Genomic DNA, 11,850 nt, shown 5'->3' with positions numbered 1-11,850 from the left:
TAGAGAGAGAGAGAATGCATGTGCATATGCACATTACTGGGCAGGGGAGGAGCAGAGAGGAGAAAAAAACCCTCAAGCAGACTCCACCCAATGCAGAGCCCAATATGGGGCTCAATCTCAGGACCCTGATATCATAACTTGAGCTGAGATCAGCATTTAGCTCCTTAACCAACTGAGCCACCTAGATGCCCCACTCTTATTTCTAGGGAGTAAGGCCTGGTCACCACACTTTTCAGGCTATGGTGGCAATAATTGCACATTTATAACTCAACTGAGCACAAGTGGATCAAGAGATGCCCCCAGTGGATCACATGAATGCCAAAAACATTTCTTTATGCTTTTGTTAGGTAGCAGCAGTTCTAGGTCCTCATAATGATTAGAATTAATTACCTCTGACAGATTGTGCAGCTTACTTATATTCTCTGGACTTCCTTTTATTTATATGAGAGAGAAAGAGAGAGAGAGAGAGAGAGAAAGAGTACAAGCAGGGGGAGGAGCAGAGTGAGATGGGGAGGGAGAAGCAGACTCCCCTGCTGAGCAGGAGCCTCATGTGGGGCTAGATCCTGAGACTTCAGGATCATGACCTGAGCTGAAGGCAGACGCTTAACTGACTGAGTCACCCAGGCACCCCAATTTTGTACCACTTCTATTTTATGATATGTTACTGCTGAGCCCACAAGACCTTATAAACTGATGGGTTTGACAGAACCTAGCTCATAATGGGAAGTTCAAGCTACATAGTCATTTGGTACTCTATAGTCAGACACTTGGTTTCTACCAAGTTGGTAACCCCCTGTTCTAGATTTCTAGAGGTTTGTGTCTTGCAACTCTTCCATTGTGGATTACCAGAAGATCCATATGGCATATTCCTTAACCAAAGGCACCTCAGTAACATGCAATCAGCTGGGTCAAATGGCCTGATGTAGTCTGATGTTATTCCAGAGTCCAACACAGCAGAAACAATGAAAGCTATTACTTGGTTAAGCATGCAGTGATCCATTGTCATCTGTTGTAGCCCTTCCAATCTTTGCAAGTGACAGATTGGTGAATTAAATGGAGTTAAGGGGGCACCTGGGTGACTTGGTCATTAAGAGTCTGCCTTTGTCTCAGGTCATGATCCCAGGGTCCTGGGATCGATCTCCACATCAGGCTCTTTGCTCGGCAGGAAGCCTGCTTCTCCCTCTCCCTCTGCTGCTCCCCTGCTTGTGTTCCCTCCCTCGCTGTGTCTCTTTCTGTCAGATAAATTTAAAAAGTCTTTTAAAAAATGGAGTTATGATGAGATGACCACCACAACATCATTGAAGTATTTGAGGGTCACACTTGGGGTGCCTGAGTGGCTCAGTTAGTTATAGCATCTGCCTTTGGTTCAGGCCGTGGTCTCAAGGTCCTGGATTGAGCTGCATGGGGGGCTCCTCTGCTCAGCACAGAGTCTGCTTCTCCCTCTCCCTCTGCCCTTCCCCCCAATTGTGTTTTTTCTCTCTCTCTTTCTCTCAAATAAATAAATAAATAAATAATCGTAAAAAAGAAGAGAAGTATTTGAGTATCACACCAATTTCTGCCACACATAATAATGTTTTAAAATAGCTTTCTCAAGATATAATTAATGTATATTAAAATGCACATATAGGGGTTCTGGCTGGCTTGTTCGATGGAGTGTGTGGCTCCTGATATTCGGGTTGTGGGTTTGAGCCCCATATTGGGTGTAGAGATTGCTTAAAAATAAAATCTTTAAAAAAAGAAAAAATAAAATAAAAGACACATACAATCTAATGAGTTTTGACACATGCACACACCTGTGAAACTATAGCTGTACCACATTTTATTGTGCTTTGCTTGATTGTGCTATGCAGATCATTTCAATTTTTTACAAACTAAAGGGTGGTTGGTAGCAGCCCTGTGTCAGGCAAGTCTATCAGCACCATTTTTTTCTTTAATATTTGATGTATTTATTTGATAGGGAGAGAGCACAAGGGATGGGAGGGATAGAGGAAGAGGGAGAAGCAGACCCTCACCGAGCAGGGATCCCGCCTCAGGGCTCCCTGTGGGGCTTGATCCCAGGACCCTAGGACCACGATCAGAGCTGAAGGCAGATGCTCAACTGATTGAGCCACCCAAACGCCCCTTTCAGTGCTATTTTCTAACAGTATTTGCTCACTTCAGGTCTCTCTGTCACATTCTGCTAATTCTTACAATATTTCAAACATTTCATTATTATTGTATTGGTTATGGTGATCTGTGATCAATGATTACAATTCACATTAAAGCTTAGATGATAGCTTTTTAAAGCAATGATGTATTTTTTAAAAAAAGATTTATGTATTTATTTTTGAAAGAGTGTGGGGGAGAGAGTGTGGGAGTGGGAGAGGCAGAGAGATAATCTCAAGCAGACTCCCTGCCGAATGCAGAGCCTGTTGCAGGACTCGATCTCAGGACCTTGAGATCAGGACCTGAGCTAAGACCAAGAGTCCATGGCTTAACAGACTGTACCATCCAGGCGCCCCTTAGCAATAAAGTATTTTTTTTAAAGATTTTATTATTTTATTTATTTGTTTGAGAGAGAGAGGGAGGGAGTGGGGCGGGAGGGCAGTGAGGAGCAGAGGGAGAAGGTCAAGGAGACTCCATCCTGAGCCCTGAGCCAGGTATTGGGCTCTATTCCACAACCCCGGTATCATGACCTGAGCCAAAACCAAGAGTCAGATGCTTAACCAACTGAGCCACTGAGGCGCTCCAGCAACGAAGTATTTTTAAATTAAAGCATGTACATTGGGATGGCTCAGTTGGTTAATCATCTGCCTTCAGCTCAGGTCATGATCCTGTGTTCCTGGGATTGAGTCCCATGTGGGGCTCCTTGCTCAGCAGGGAGCCTGCTTCTCCCACTGCCTGCTGCTCCCCGTACCCCCTGCTGCTCCTCCTGCTTGTGCTCTCTCGCTCTCTGAAAAATAAATAAATAAAATCTTTCAAGAAGTGTGTACATCGATTTTAGACATGATGGTATTGCTCCTTTAATAGACTATAGTATAGGATAAACATAACTTTCATGTGCACTGGGAAACCAAACAATTCATTTGGCTTGCTTTATTGTGATTTTCGCTTTACTACAGTGGTCTAGATCCGAACTCTCAATATCTCTGCTGTATGTCTACATAACCACAATCAAGATAATTAACATGTCCGTAACCCTCTAAAACCTCCTCATGCCCATTGCACACTTTCATCTTGTCCCTCGCCACCCTCTCCATCTAAGGCAACCACATATAGCTTTTCTATCATTACAAATCAGTTTTTGTTTCTAGAATTTGTTTCTAGAATTTTATATAAATGAAATCATACAATGTGTATTCATTTTGTCTGTTTTTTTTCCCACTCAGCATTATTCTTTTGAGGTTTTTCTATGTTGTTGTATGTAACAACAGTTCTTTTTAAAGCTGTTATGAACATTCATGTGCAAGTCTTTGTGTGTATTTAAATTTAAAATGGGTGGGGTGCCTGGCTAGCTCAGTTGGTAGAGTATGTGTTCCTTAGTCTCTGGGTTGTAAGTTTGAGCCCCATGATGGGTGTAGAGATTACTTGAAAATAAAATATTTTTTAAAGATTTATTTATTTATTTTGACAGAGAGAGAGAGTGAATGAATATTGGTATGTACAAAGGAAAAAAATCTGGAAGGATACAGATATCTGGTGGGTAGTTACCTCTGGTGGGAAGAGGAGAGGTATTTCTATTTCTTCTGCATGATTTGTGGTTAGGGTACAACTGTGTACTTTTTGCAATTAATGTACAAACACACACAAAGAGAAAGGGAGGTGGGAGAGAGACTCAAGAGACTTCCCCCACCGTGGAGTTTAAGAAAAGAATCTTTCTAGGATGATGGATGCGTCTGTGTTCTTAGTGGTGTGGTTGACTTAATGACCTCACTTGCCCCTGGCATCCATCCTATGATAGATGGGCTGCCCCTAACTCTTCAGGCTCTATATTCCTTCACAGGCACAGAGCTGTTAGAAACATTCTGAAGGGAGTGAGGACTACAGATTTCTGCAGGAGCAAATGAATTGCAGAGTTGTGTTGGAAATAGAATTGCAACTGTTTTGCCATTTCTCAGGAAGCTAGTAAGGCTGGCATGAAGACCAAATTGTGAATGTCAGGAACTAATCATGGAATATTTCAGATTTTCCCAGAATGGCTGCAAGATATAGAGATGGCCAAGTGTGTTCCTATTTATAAGAAATGAGTAATACATGAGCATTGTAGAACATTCAAACAATACAGATGTGTATAAAGTAAGTGAGAGTCCTCCCTTCCAAGTCGCTGTTACCAGAAGTAACTGCATATAATTTGAAATTAGGACATCTGTAAAGATCTGTTATAATGTCTTCATGTTTAGATCTTTAACGCAACCATGTTTTATTTTTGTGAAGCATGTAACGAGGGCTCCCGTCAAGTTTATTTTTCTGTAATCTGGCTTTCAAGGGAGTTTCTGGATTTATTTTACCGAGCGAAGGGAAACAACCATTTAGGAACGTCCGCCCGCCTTTTTGGCACCCACACGTGCTCGGCACTTTATTTGCAGTGTGTGATTTTACCCCCACGCGAGTTTTGAACTCAACTCGTAAGTAAAGAAACCGGGCGTTATCTAAGACAAGCAGCCCGCAGAGCGGATTTACAAGAAAGCCGACAGACCGAAAAGCGAGCGTTAAGAATCCTGACGCCCAAAGCCTCGCCCCCTTTTCCAACCTCTCGCGACAATTGTGCGTCATCCGAAAGCGCCGGTGGCCCGGGCGGTCGCGCGGCCTGTGTCGCACGAAATCTTCGTTCGGCCGTGCTGTCTCACCGGGGAGGCCGAGAAGCCGGAGAGTCCCACACTGTCCTCTCGGCTTCCCGACGCTATGGAGTACCTCATCGGCATCCAGGGCCCCGATTATGTCCTTGTCGCCTCCGACCAGGTGGCCGCTAGCAGTATTGTCCAGATGAAGGACGGTGAGAGGAAGCAGGGGAGGTCCGGCGGGGCCTGGGTGTAAGGGGAGTCGGAGGGAGTTCGGGATGGGGGGTGGGGTGGGGGAGTTCGGTGAGCACCAGGGAAGTCTAGGAACCCCGCGTGTCTTGCTCTGTCCTTGCATGTTTTATAGAAGGAGGAGACGGGCAGACTAGCTTAGGGCCTTGGCATTCGCTCCTCCTAGGTCTCCGAGGTAGTGCCCTGCTCCGGCCTTCGCTAAATGCTTGCTGGGCGCAAGGTGCTTGTGGGAATTCAGTTTTTAAGTGTTTAAGCGCCTGCCGGGCACCAAGCTCCCTAGATCCCCGAATCTTTTAAGGGTTTCTGTTGTCCCTGCTAATGAGGTAAATTTGCTGGCGGTGTAAGACTGGGACTGTGGGACTAGAAACTTGGCATTTCCCTTCCGTTACCTGTATCTTCCCCTTTCTCAGCTCTTATCCTCCTTTTCCAGTTTTCCGGGGCACTGGCTGCCGAGTTTTCCTTGTATGTAGGTAGTTAGTGGAATTCGCAGACTGGAGTCTTATGACTTACTTTCTTTGTGACTTTGTACAAGTTTTTTCACGGTGGCCAGATTGGCTCATCTATTAAGTCAGGTTATTAATACCAACCTCACAAGCTTGTTGTGAGTATGGAGTGAAACAGTTTAGTGCAAATGCTTTAATGCAGTGACAAATAGTAGTAATGATACTAAGGACTTAAGCAGATGCTATTTGAAGTGATTTACATTATTTCATTTAAGCTTTTAAGATCACTATCATATTGCCATTTTACAGATGTTAGTTCTGAGGCCTAGGGTTAAGAAACTTGCCTAAGACCACAGGAGGCAGAACCCAGGTTCAGACCTATGCAATTTGACTCAGATCCTTTGCCCAGAACTGCTATACTGTACTGTCTCCCCATAGTCAGTACTTAATAATTTTTTTTAAGATTTTTGATCTGTGGAATCTAAGAGTGTGTTTTTGTGATTGATCACAGACATGCTCCTGTTGAAAAAGTATTGTGCTTTGGCTCAGATGACTTTATGTTTATTTGACAGATATTGTGTTTTGACACCTGTGTTGCTCACTGCCAGTGCTAGATTCTCAAGGGATGCAAGAAGAATAAGATGTGGCCTGTATCTGAAAGGAAGTTACAGTTTAATAACGGACTCAGATATGTGTACAAATAATTACAGTACAAGCTTGAAAATTATGCTACGTATGGAAAAAAAAAACTTCTCGGGTAATGTAGAGGAAGAAGAGATTCTTTCTAGTTGTAGAGATTAGGGAAGGCTTTGAGAAGGCAGGTATAGTTCATCTTTGGTTTAAGGAAAGGAAAACTAAATCTGGAATTTTCTGAAGTATGTGTCTATCACTGCTTTTATAAGCAACAGGCATCTGATTGTCAGGCTGTCATCACTTGGGGAGATGGAAAGAGCCCTGAGGGACTCTGCTTGAGTTCTGTTCTTTCATTCTTCTTTTTTTTATTTATTTTTATTTTTTTATTTGAGATACAGCGAGTGAGTGTAGGAGCAGGGGAGCAGAGGGAGAGGGAGAAGCACGCCCCCTGCTAAGAAGGGAGCCCGATATGGGGCTCGCTTCCAGCACCCTGGGATCATGACCTGAGCAGAAAGCAGACACAGTCATCTGAGCCACCTAGGTGCCCCTAGAAGTTTTATTTGTAAATCATGCTTTCCAAAGCAGTCAGTTTGTTTTGAGGGCAAATCTGTCCATTATTTTGAATACTAAGACCTTTGATATACAGGTGATTTTAGGATGAAGTAGTGTCTGGGTAGAACAATAACCAAGTCAGTACCTTTACAGATATTCTGTATAACCAACACAGGGCTATAAGACATTAAGAAAACAAGGAAATAACTACTGTAAGATGATTTTGTATGATGAAAGAACTATCACTAGTCAGTATTAGTTTTTAAAATAATGATTTCAGGAGAAAAGCCTAAGGGTATTCAGAGAAAAGAAAGATCACTGTTGTATGGAAGAAAGATGAATTTGAGTTAATTCTTGAAAAATGGGTTGGAAATAATTGCACTCAAATCTAATTTTCCCTGTAGTCTTTTCTGGTATAAAGCGTTTTATGATAGGAACTTTGAAATTCTGTGAGGACTTTTCCACCTTTCATTTCATGAAGGAACTTAGGTAGGGTAAGCAGAATGCTGAAAATGGATAACCTTTTGGGATTTATTTTCTCCAAGTATAAAATAAGAATGATAATTGCAATAATTTTTTTTTGGTTTGTCAGTTTTGTAAGATATTTTGATATAGAGAAGATATTTCCCAGAGATTGCTTGCTTATGAAAGTGCCCCACATCTTCAGTTTGATTATATGCTACAATTCATGTCTCTTGTCTCTTGGTCTGTACAGAATTGCTTTTACATTTCTCAGAGTAAGGCACCTGGGTGGCTCAGCGAATTAAGCATCTACCCTCAGCTCAGGTCATGATCCTGGGGTCCTGGGATTGAGTCCCACGTCAGGCTCCCTATTTAGCAGGGAGTCTGCTTCTCCCACCCTCTGCCCCTCCTCATGCTTGTACTCTTTCTCTGTTGCTCTCAACTAAATAAAAGTAATGTCATTGAAAATTATAAATTACTCAGAGCACTTAAACCCACACAGAATGCTTTTTTTTTCTGAATTCATATAGCATGCGTAACCTGAGTTACACTGACTAATACTGAATATGTGATACTGTTCATGTATAGTTTTCCCTCTGTACCAGGTAGGATAAGTGATAGTAGAACTATTTTATACACTTGGAAATTAGAGCCCAAGTTCAGAGTGCTGAGTCCAGATTATAATATAGGTCTAAAGGGGCATCTGGATCAGTTATTAGAGCATGCAACTCTTGATCTTGGGGTTGTGAGTTCAAGCCTCACCTTCGTTGCAGAGCCTACTTTAAAAAAATAAAAATAACTAACGTCTGATGGGTTCTAGTATAGTTGGCCTTTCACAGTATTGTATGGTGATGTTCAAATTGTTTTCTGTTTGTTTCATCTGTGTGGATTTTTAAAGTTCTTTGTCAAGGATCAGAAATTCCCTAGTGTTATGCAGGCTGTTTCCTCAGAGAGCCATTAGCATTTATAACACCTCCCTTTTACTACTCACTGGACACACAATAAATGTTTAAAACACACTTTTGGCCTTGTATTGAATTCATTACAAAATTGAACAGTTTACTGCCTAGAATTTTAGCATTTTTTCTTAATGTGACATTAATTCTTTATAAACAAGCTTTTTCTTTCCAAAATAAAAACAGCTTTTTGGGGGGCGCCTGGGTGGCTCAATTGGTTAAGTGTCTGCCTGTGGCTCAGGATGTGATCTCAGGGTCCTGGGATCAAGCCCCGAGTTGGGCTCTTTGCTCAGCGGGGAGTTTGCTTCTCCCTCTTCCTCTCCGTCTGTGCTTTTCCTTTCTCTCAAATCAATAAAATCTTTAAAAAAAAAAAAAAAAAACAAACAGAAAAAAAAACCCAGATTTTTTTTCTCATTATGAAAATAATAGGGGCACCTGGGTGGCTCAGTCGATTAGGCAGCTGCCTTCGGCCCAGGCCATGATCCCAGGGTCCTGGGATTGAGCCCCATGTTGGGCTCCCTGCTCAGTGGAGAGCCTGCTTCTCCCTCTCGCTCTGCCTGTTGTTCTGCCTACTTGTGTTCTTCTCTCTATCTGTCATATAAATAAATAAAATCCTTAAAAGAAAAAAAAAGAATGCAAGCTTATTAAGTAATATGTTCTTACAAAAATGATACAGGGCATTTTAGGAAAGCTAATAAAATGAAAGAAATGAAAATCACCCATACTCTTGCCACTGGCAAGAACTTGGATGCCAGTGGCATCTAATATTTTTCTGGTCCTTTTTCTTTGCATAGATAATATATCCATAAGTGAATTTTTTTTAAAAAGATTTTATTTTTATGAGGGTTATTTTATAATCTTTTGGGATGTGGGGGCAGAAGGAGAAGCAGACTCCCTGCTGAGCGTGGAGCCTATGCAGGACTCTGTCCCAGGACCCTGGGATCATGACCTGAACCGAAGGCAGCTGCTTAACTGACTGTGCCACGCAGGCGTCCTGAATTTTTTCCTTTTATGACCATGTTTGCAAACTAACAGTCTTTAAATCTGTAGCCTACAACACATAAAAGTGTGTTTGCAAGGCAGATTGATACTCTCTGCAGGTACAATTTGTGTGTTTTTTTACCCCAAGTCTAAGAAGCCACATTGTGATTCTACAACTTTCGAACATTTGTAGAATATTTGACTGAGGCATTTTGTTCTTTAAATCCTATTAAGGGATTTTGACATTTCAGAAGCTTTCAGACAGGAAACATGTCTCCCAGGGAAGATTATTCAGCACTATTTGAAAAATGGAAAGTGAAAGTGAGAGTGAGATAGGGAGATTTAGGCTTCTTCTGAAGCTACAGACTGCATTTGGGGTTTTCTTCCTTAGGCACTAACTGCTATCTGAATATTTATTTATCTATGTAATCTGAATGAGTCTGGTTCCACTAGATAAGATTAGACTATTGGGATTTTTGAGGTATTTTTAAATAGCATAGTGTTAAAATATTCATTTAGAATTTTTGCTCTGGCATTATAATTTACTCTGCTTTGGAAATGGTGTTGATTTACTTTTTAAGGTAATTTATATTCTCAGTTGATTTTTTTTTCTTTCTCGAGATGACTCCTTAATTTTCAGTGTAGCTCTGGTCCTTCGTGTATGCTTTTGTGTGTGTATAAATAACATTTGTATATGTAGAGACATTTCAGGGCTTTGAAATCATGAACCTAAAGATAATGGCCATTGGCTTGATTCCTTCAGTCTTTGAAAGTTCAGTTTTTGCATTTCAGGGGCCTTCAAATGTATTTAACTGTATTTTCAGTTTTCAGCTTTCAAATATATTCTCCAGCTGAGACTGACCTTAATAAAATAGGCCAATGGGTTTAACATGGACAGTGAAAGGGAATAATTAATACAGTTGCCCATTAAAGTCTTCTAAAAACAGTGATTGGCAAAATTTTTCAATATAGTGATTGATAAACTTGTTTGTGGTTGCCTGTGTAATAGCGGTAAATTTCTGATGAGGTAATTTTTAACATTTTTTTTTTTCTTTGAGCAGATCATGACAAGATGTTTAAGATGAGTGAAAAAATCTTACTCCTATGTGTTGGAGAGGCTGGAGACACTGTACAGTTTGCAGAATATATTCAGAAAAATGTGCAACTTTATAAGATGCGAAATGGTGGGTAATACTTGGAATGTATCTATGTTTTTGGAATATAACTTGTTTTGTCTTTAAATCTGAAATAAAAAAGTTTACTCTCTACTGGCAATTCTACATATGAGCAGACCAGTGTGGTCATATTTTTACTTGAATCTTCCTACTTTTAAAACATTATCAAGACCCTCCTGATCCTAAAAATTTTCTGCACAAATCCCAGAGCTGAGAAAAGAACCATTATAACACTGATACTTGAGGTCCACCTTGGTGATGAACATGGTGGTATCAGACTTTTTAAAGTGTTAGATATTTCAGAGGATGTTACTTGACTAAAGTATATCTGAACCTCAGAACTAAAAGACCTCAGTTAAACTTGGTTTTACTATTTTTTTTTAATGTGACAAGTCACTTAGCTTCTTTGAGTCTTTATTTTCCTTACATCTAAAATGGGATAATAATAATATTAATGAATAATATGTAAAGTGTTTGTAAACTTAATGCTCTGTGTAGTTGTGGAGGAGATTTAATGTAATAGAAGAGTTCTGCCTTGCCTTTCTGGTAGATTCTTGTCTAGGAAGATAATTAGGATTTTTGTGAGTTCCCTCTGGGGCTAATAAGCTGTCATCCTTATTAGAGGATTCCTCACTAGGATTTCCTCATTAGAGAAAGCCTCACTAACAGATAATATTAGCCACAAGCTTTATGATCCAGGGAAGTTTATAGTGACACCTTAGCAGAAGGGACATTACTTCAGTTACTTACTTCATAGTTTAATACACTTATGCACAGCACTGATACAATGTGGGACTGTGAAAGAAGTTAATTTGAATATAATTGTATAAAATGGCTAGATATGACCCATTTATATAGATTTTAGGCAGCAAATTTAGCATCATACATTTAGTTCCATGAATAATTTTGAAGGCCTCCTCTATCTTAAGCACTCTGGCTATTACCATAGGGAATTCAAAGATGAAAAACACCTAAAGGACGTAGCACTCAGGTTTAAGCAAATTGAGAATATTTCAAGAGTTATTTTTTAGTGGCTCTCTAATTCATGCCTATGGCAGGTAAGGGATGCCAGTATTGTTTCTCAAGTATATTTCTCAATTAGCTACAGCAATATTTCACTGTCCTGTCCTGGGAGAGGGAGGGAGAGTAAACAAGTTGAGAGGGTTGCTTATTGCGTAGGTGTTAGGGTTGAAAGTCAGTGCACAAAACAAAAATTATGTGTGGTTAAAATTTGCCTTTAAAATCTTTTAAATTGGGGACGCCTGGGTGGCTCAGTCATTAAGCATCTGCCTTTAGCTCAGATCATGATCCCTGGGTCCTGGGGTCAAGCCCCACGTCAGGCTCCCTGCTCAGTGAAAGGCCTGCTTCTCCCTGTCCCTCTCCCCTGCTTGTGTTCCCTCTCTCATTGTGTCTTTCTCTGTCAAAGAAATAAATGAAATCTTTTTAAAAAAATAAATAAATAAAATCTTTTAAATTACCTGTCAAGTGTAGTTTTGTTTATATAACCCTATATAGTAATTCTTACGCATATTAAAGGTCAAGAACTGAGCTAAAATAAGGGAAAGGAGGGAAAAAGCTATATGTAAATAGGCATCAGACCTTTCTGCCTTTAAGATGACTGTCAAATCCTTAGTGGTGTTTA

At 40.5% G+C, this 11,850-nt stretch overlaps 1 protein-coding gene across 1 annotated transcript in view; it reads left to right on the top strand.

Annotated features, from left to right (window-relative positions):
- Positions 1-4,775: 4,775 nt before the first annotated feature.
- Positions 4,776-11,850, top strand: part of PSMB2 (proteasome 20S subunit beta 2) — a 31,513-nt gene continuing 24,438 nt past the window's right edge. The window contains exons 1-2 of the mRNA XM_004740811.3: positions 4,776-4,972; positions 10,095-10,217. Coding sequence (XP_004740868.1) covers positions 4,882-4,972; positions 10,095-10,217 — 214 coding nt within the window. The 5' untranslated portion in view covers positions 4,776-4,881. The remainder of the gene's footprint in view (positions 4,973-10,094; positions 10,218-11,850) is intronic.

This window comes from Mustela putorius, unplaced genomic scaffold (genome assembly GCF_011764305.1).
Source record: "Mustela putorius furo isolate JIRA1106 unplaced genomic scaffold, ASM1176430v1.1 tig00003853_pilon_pilon_pilon, whole genome shotgun sequence".
NCBI lineage: Eukaryota > Metazoa > Chordata > Mammalia > Carnivora > Mustelidae > Mustela > Mustela putorius.
The sequence above is the reverse complement of the archived record's forward strand: the minus strand, read 5'-3'. Positions and strand labels throughout refer to the sequence as shown.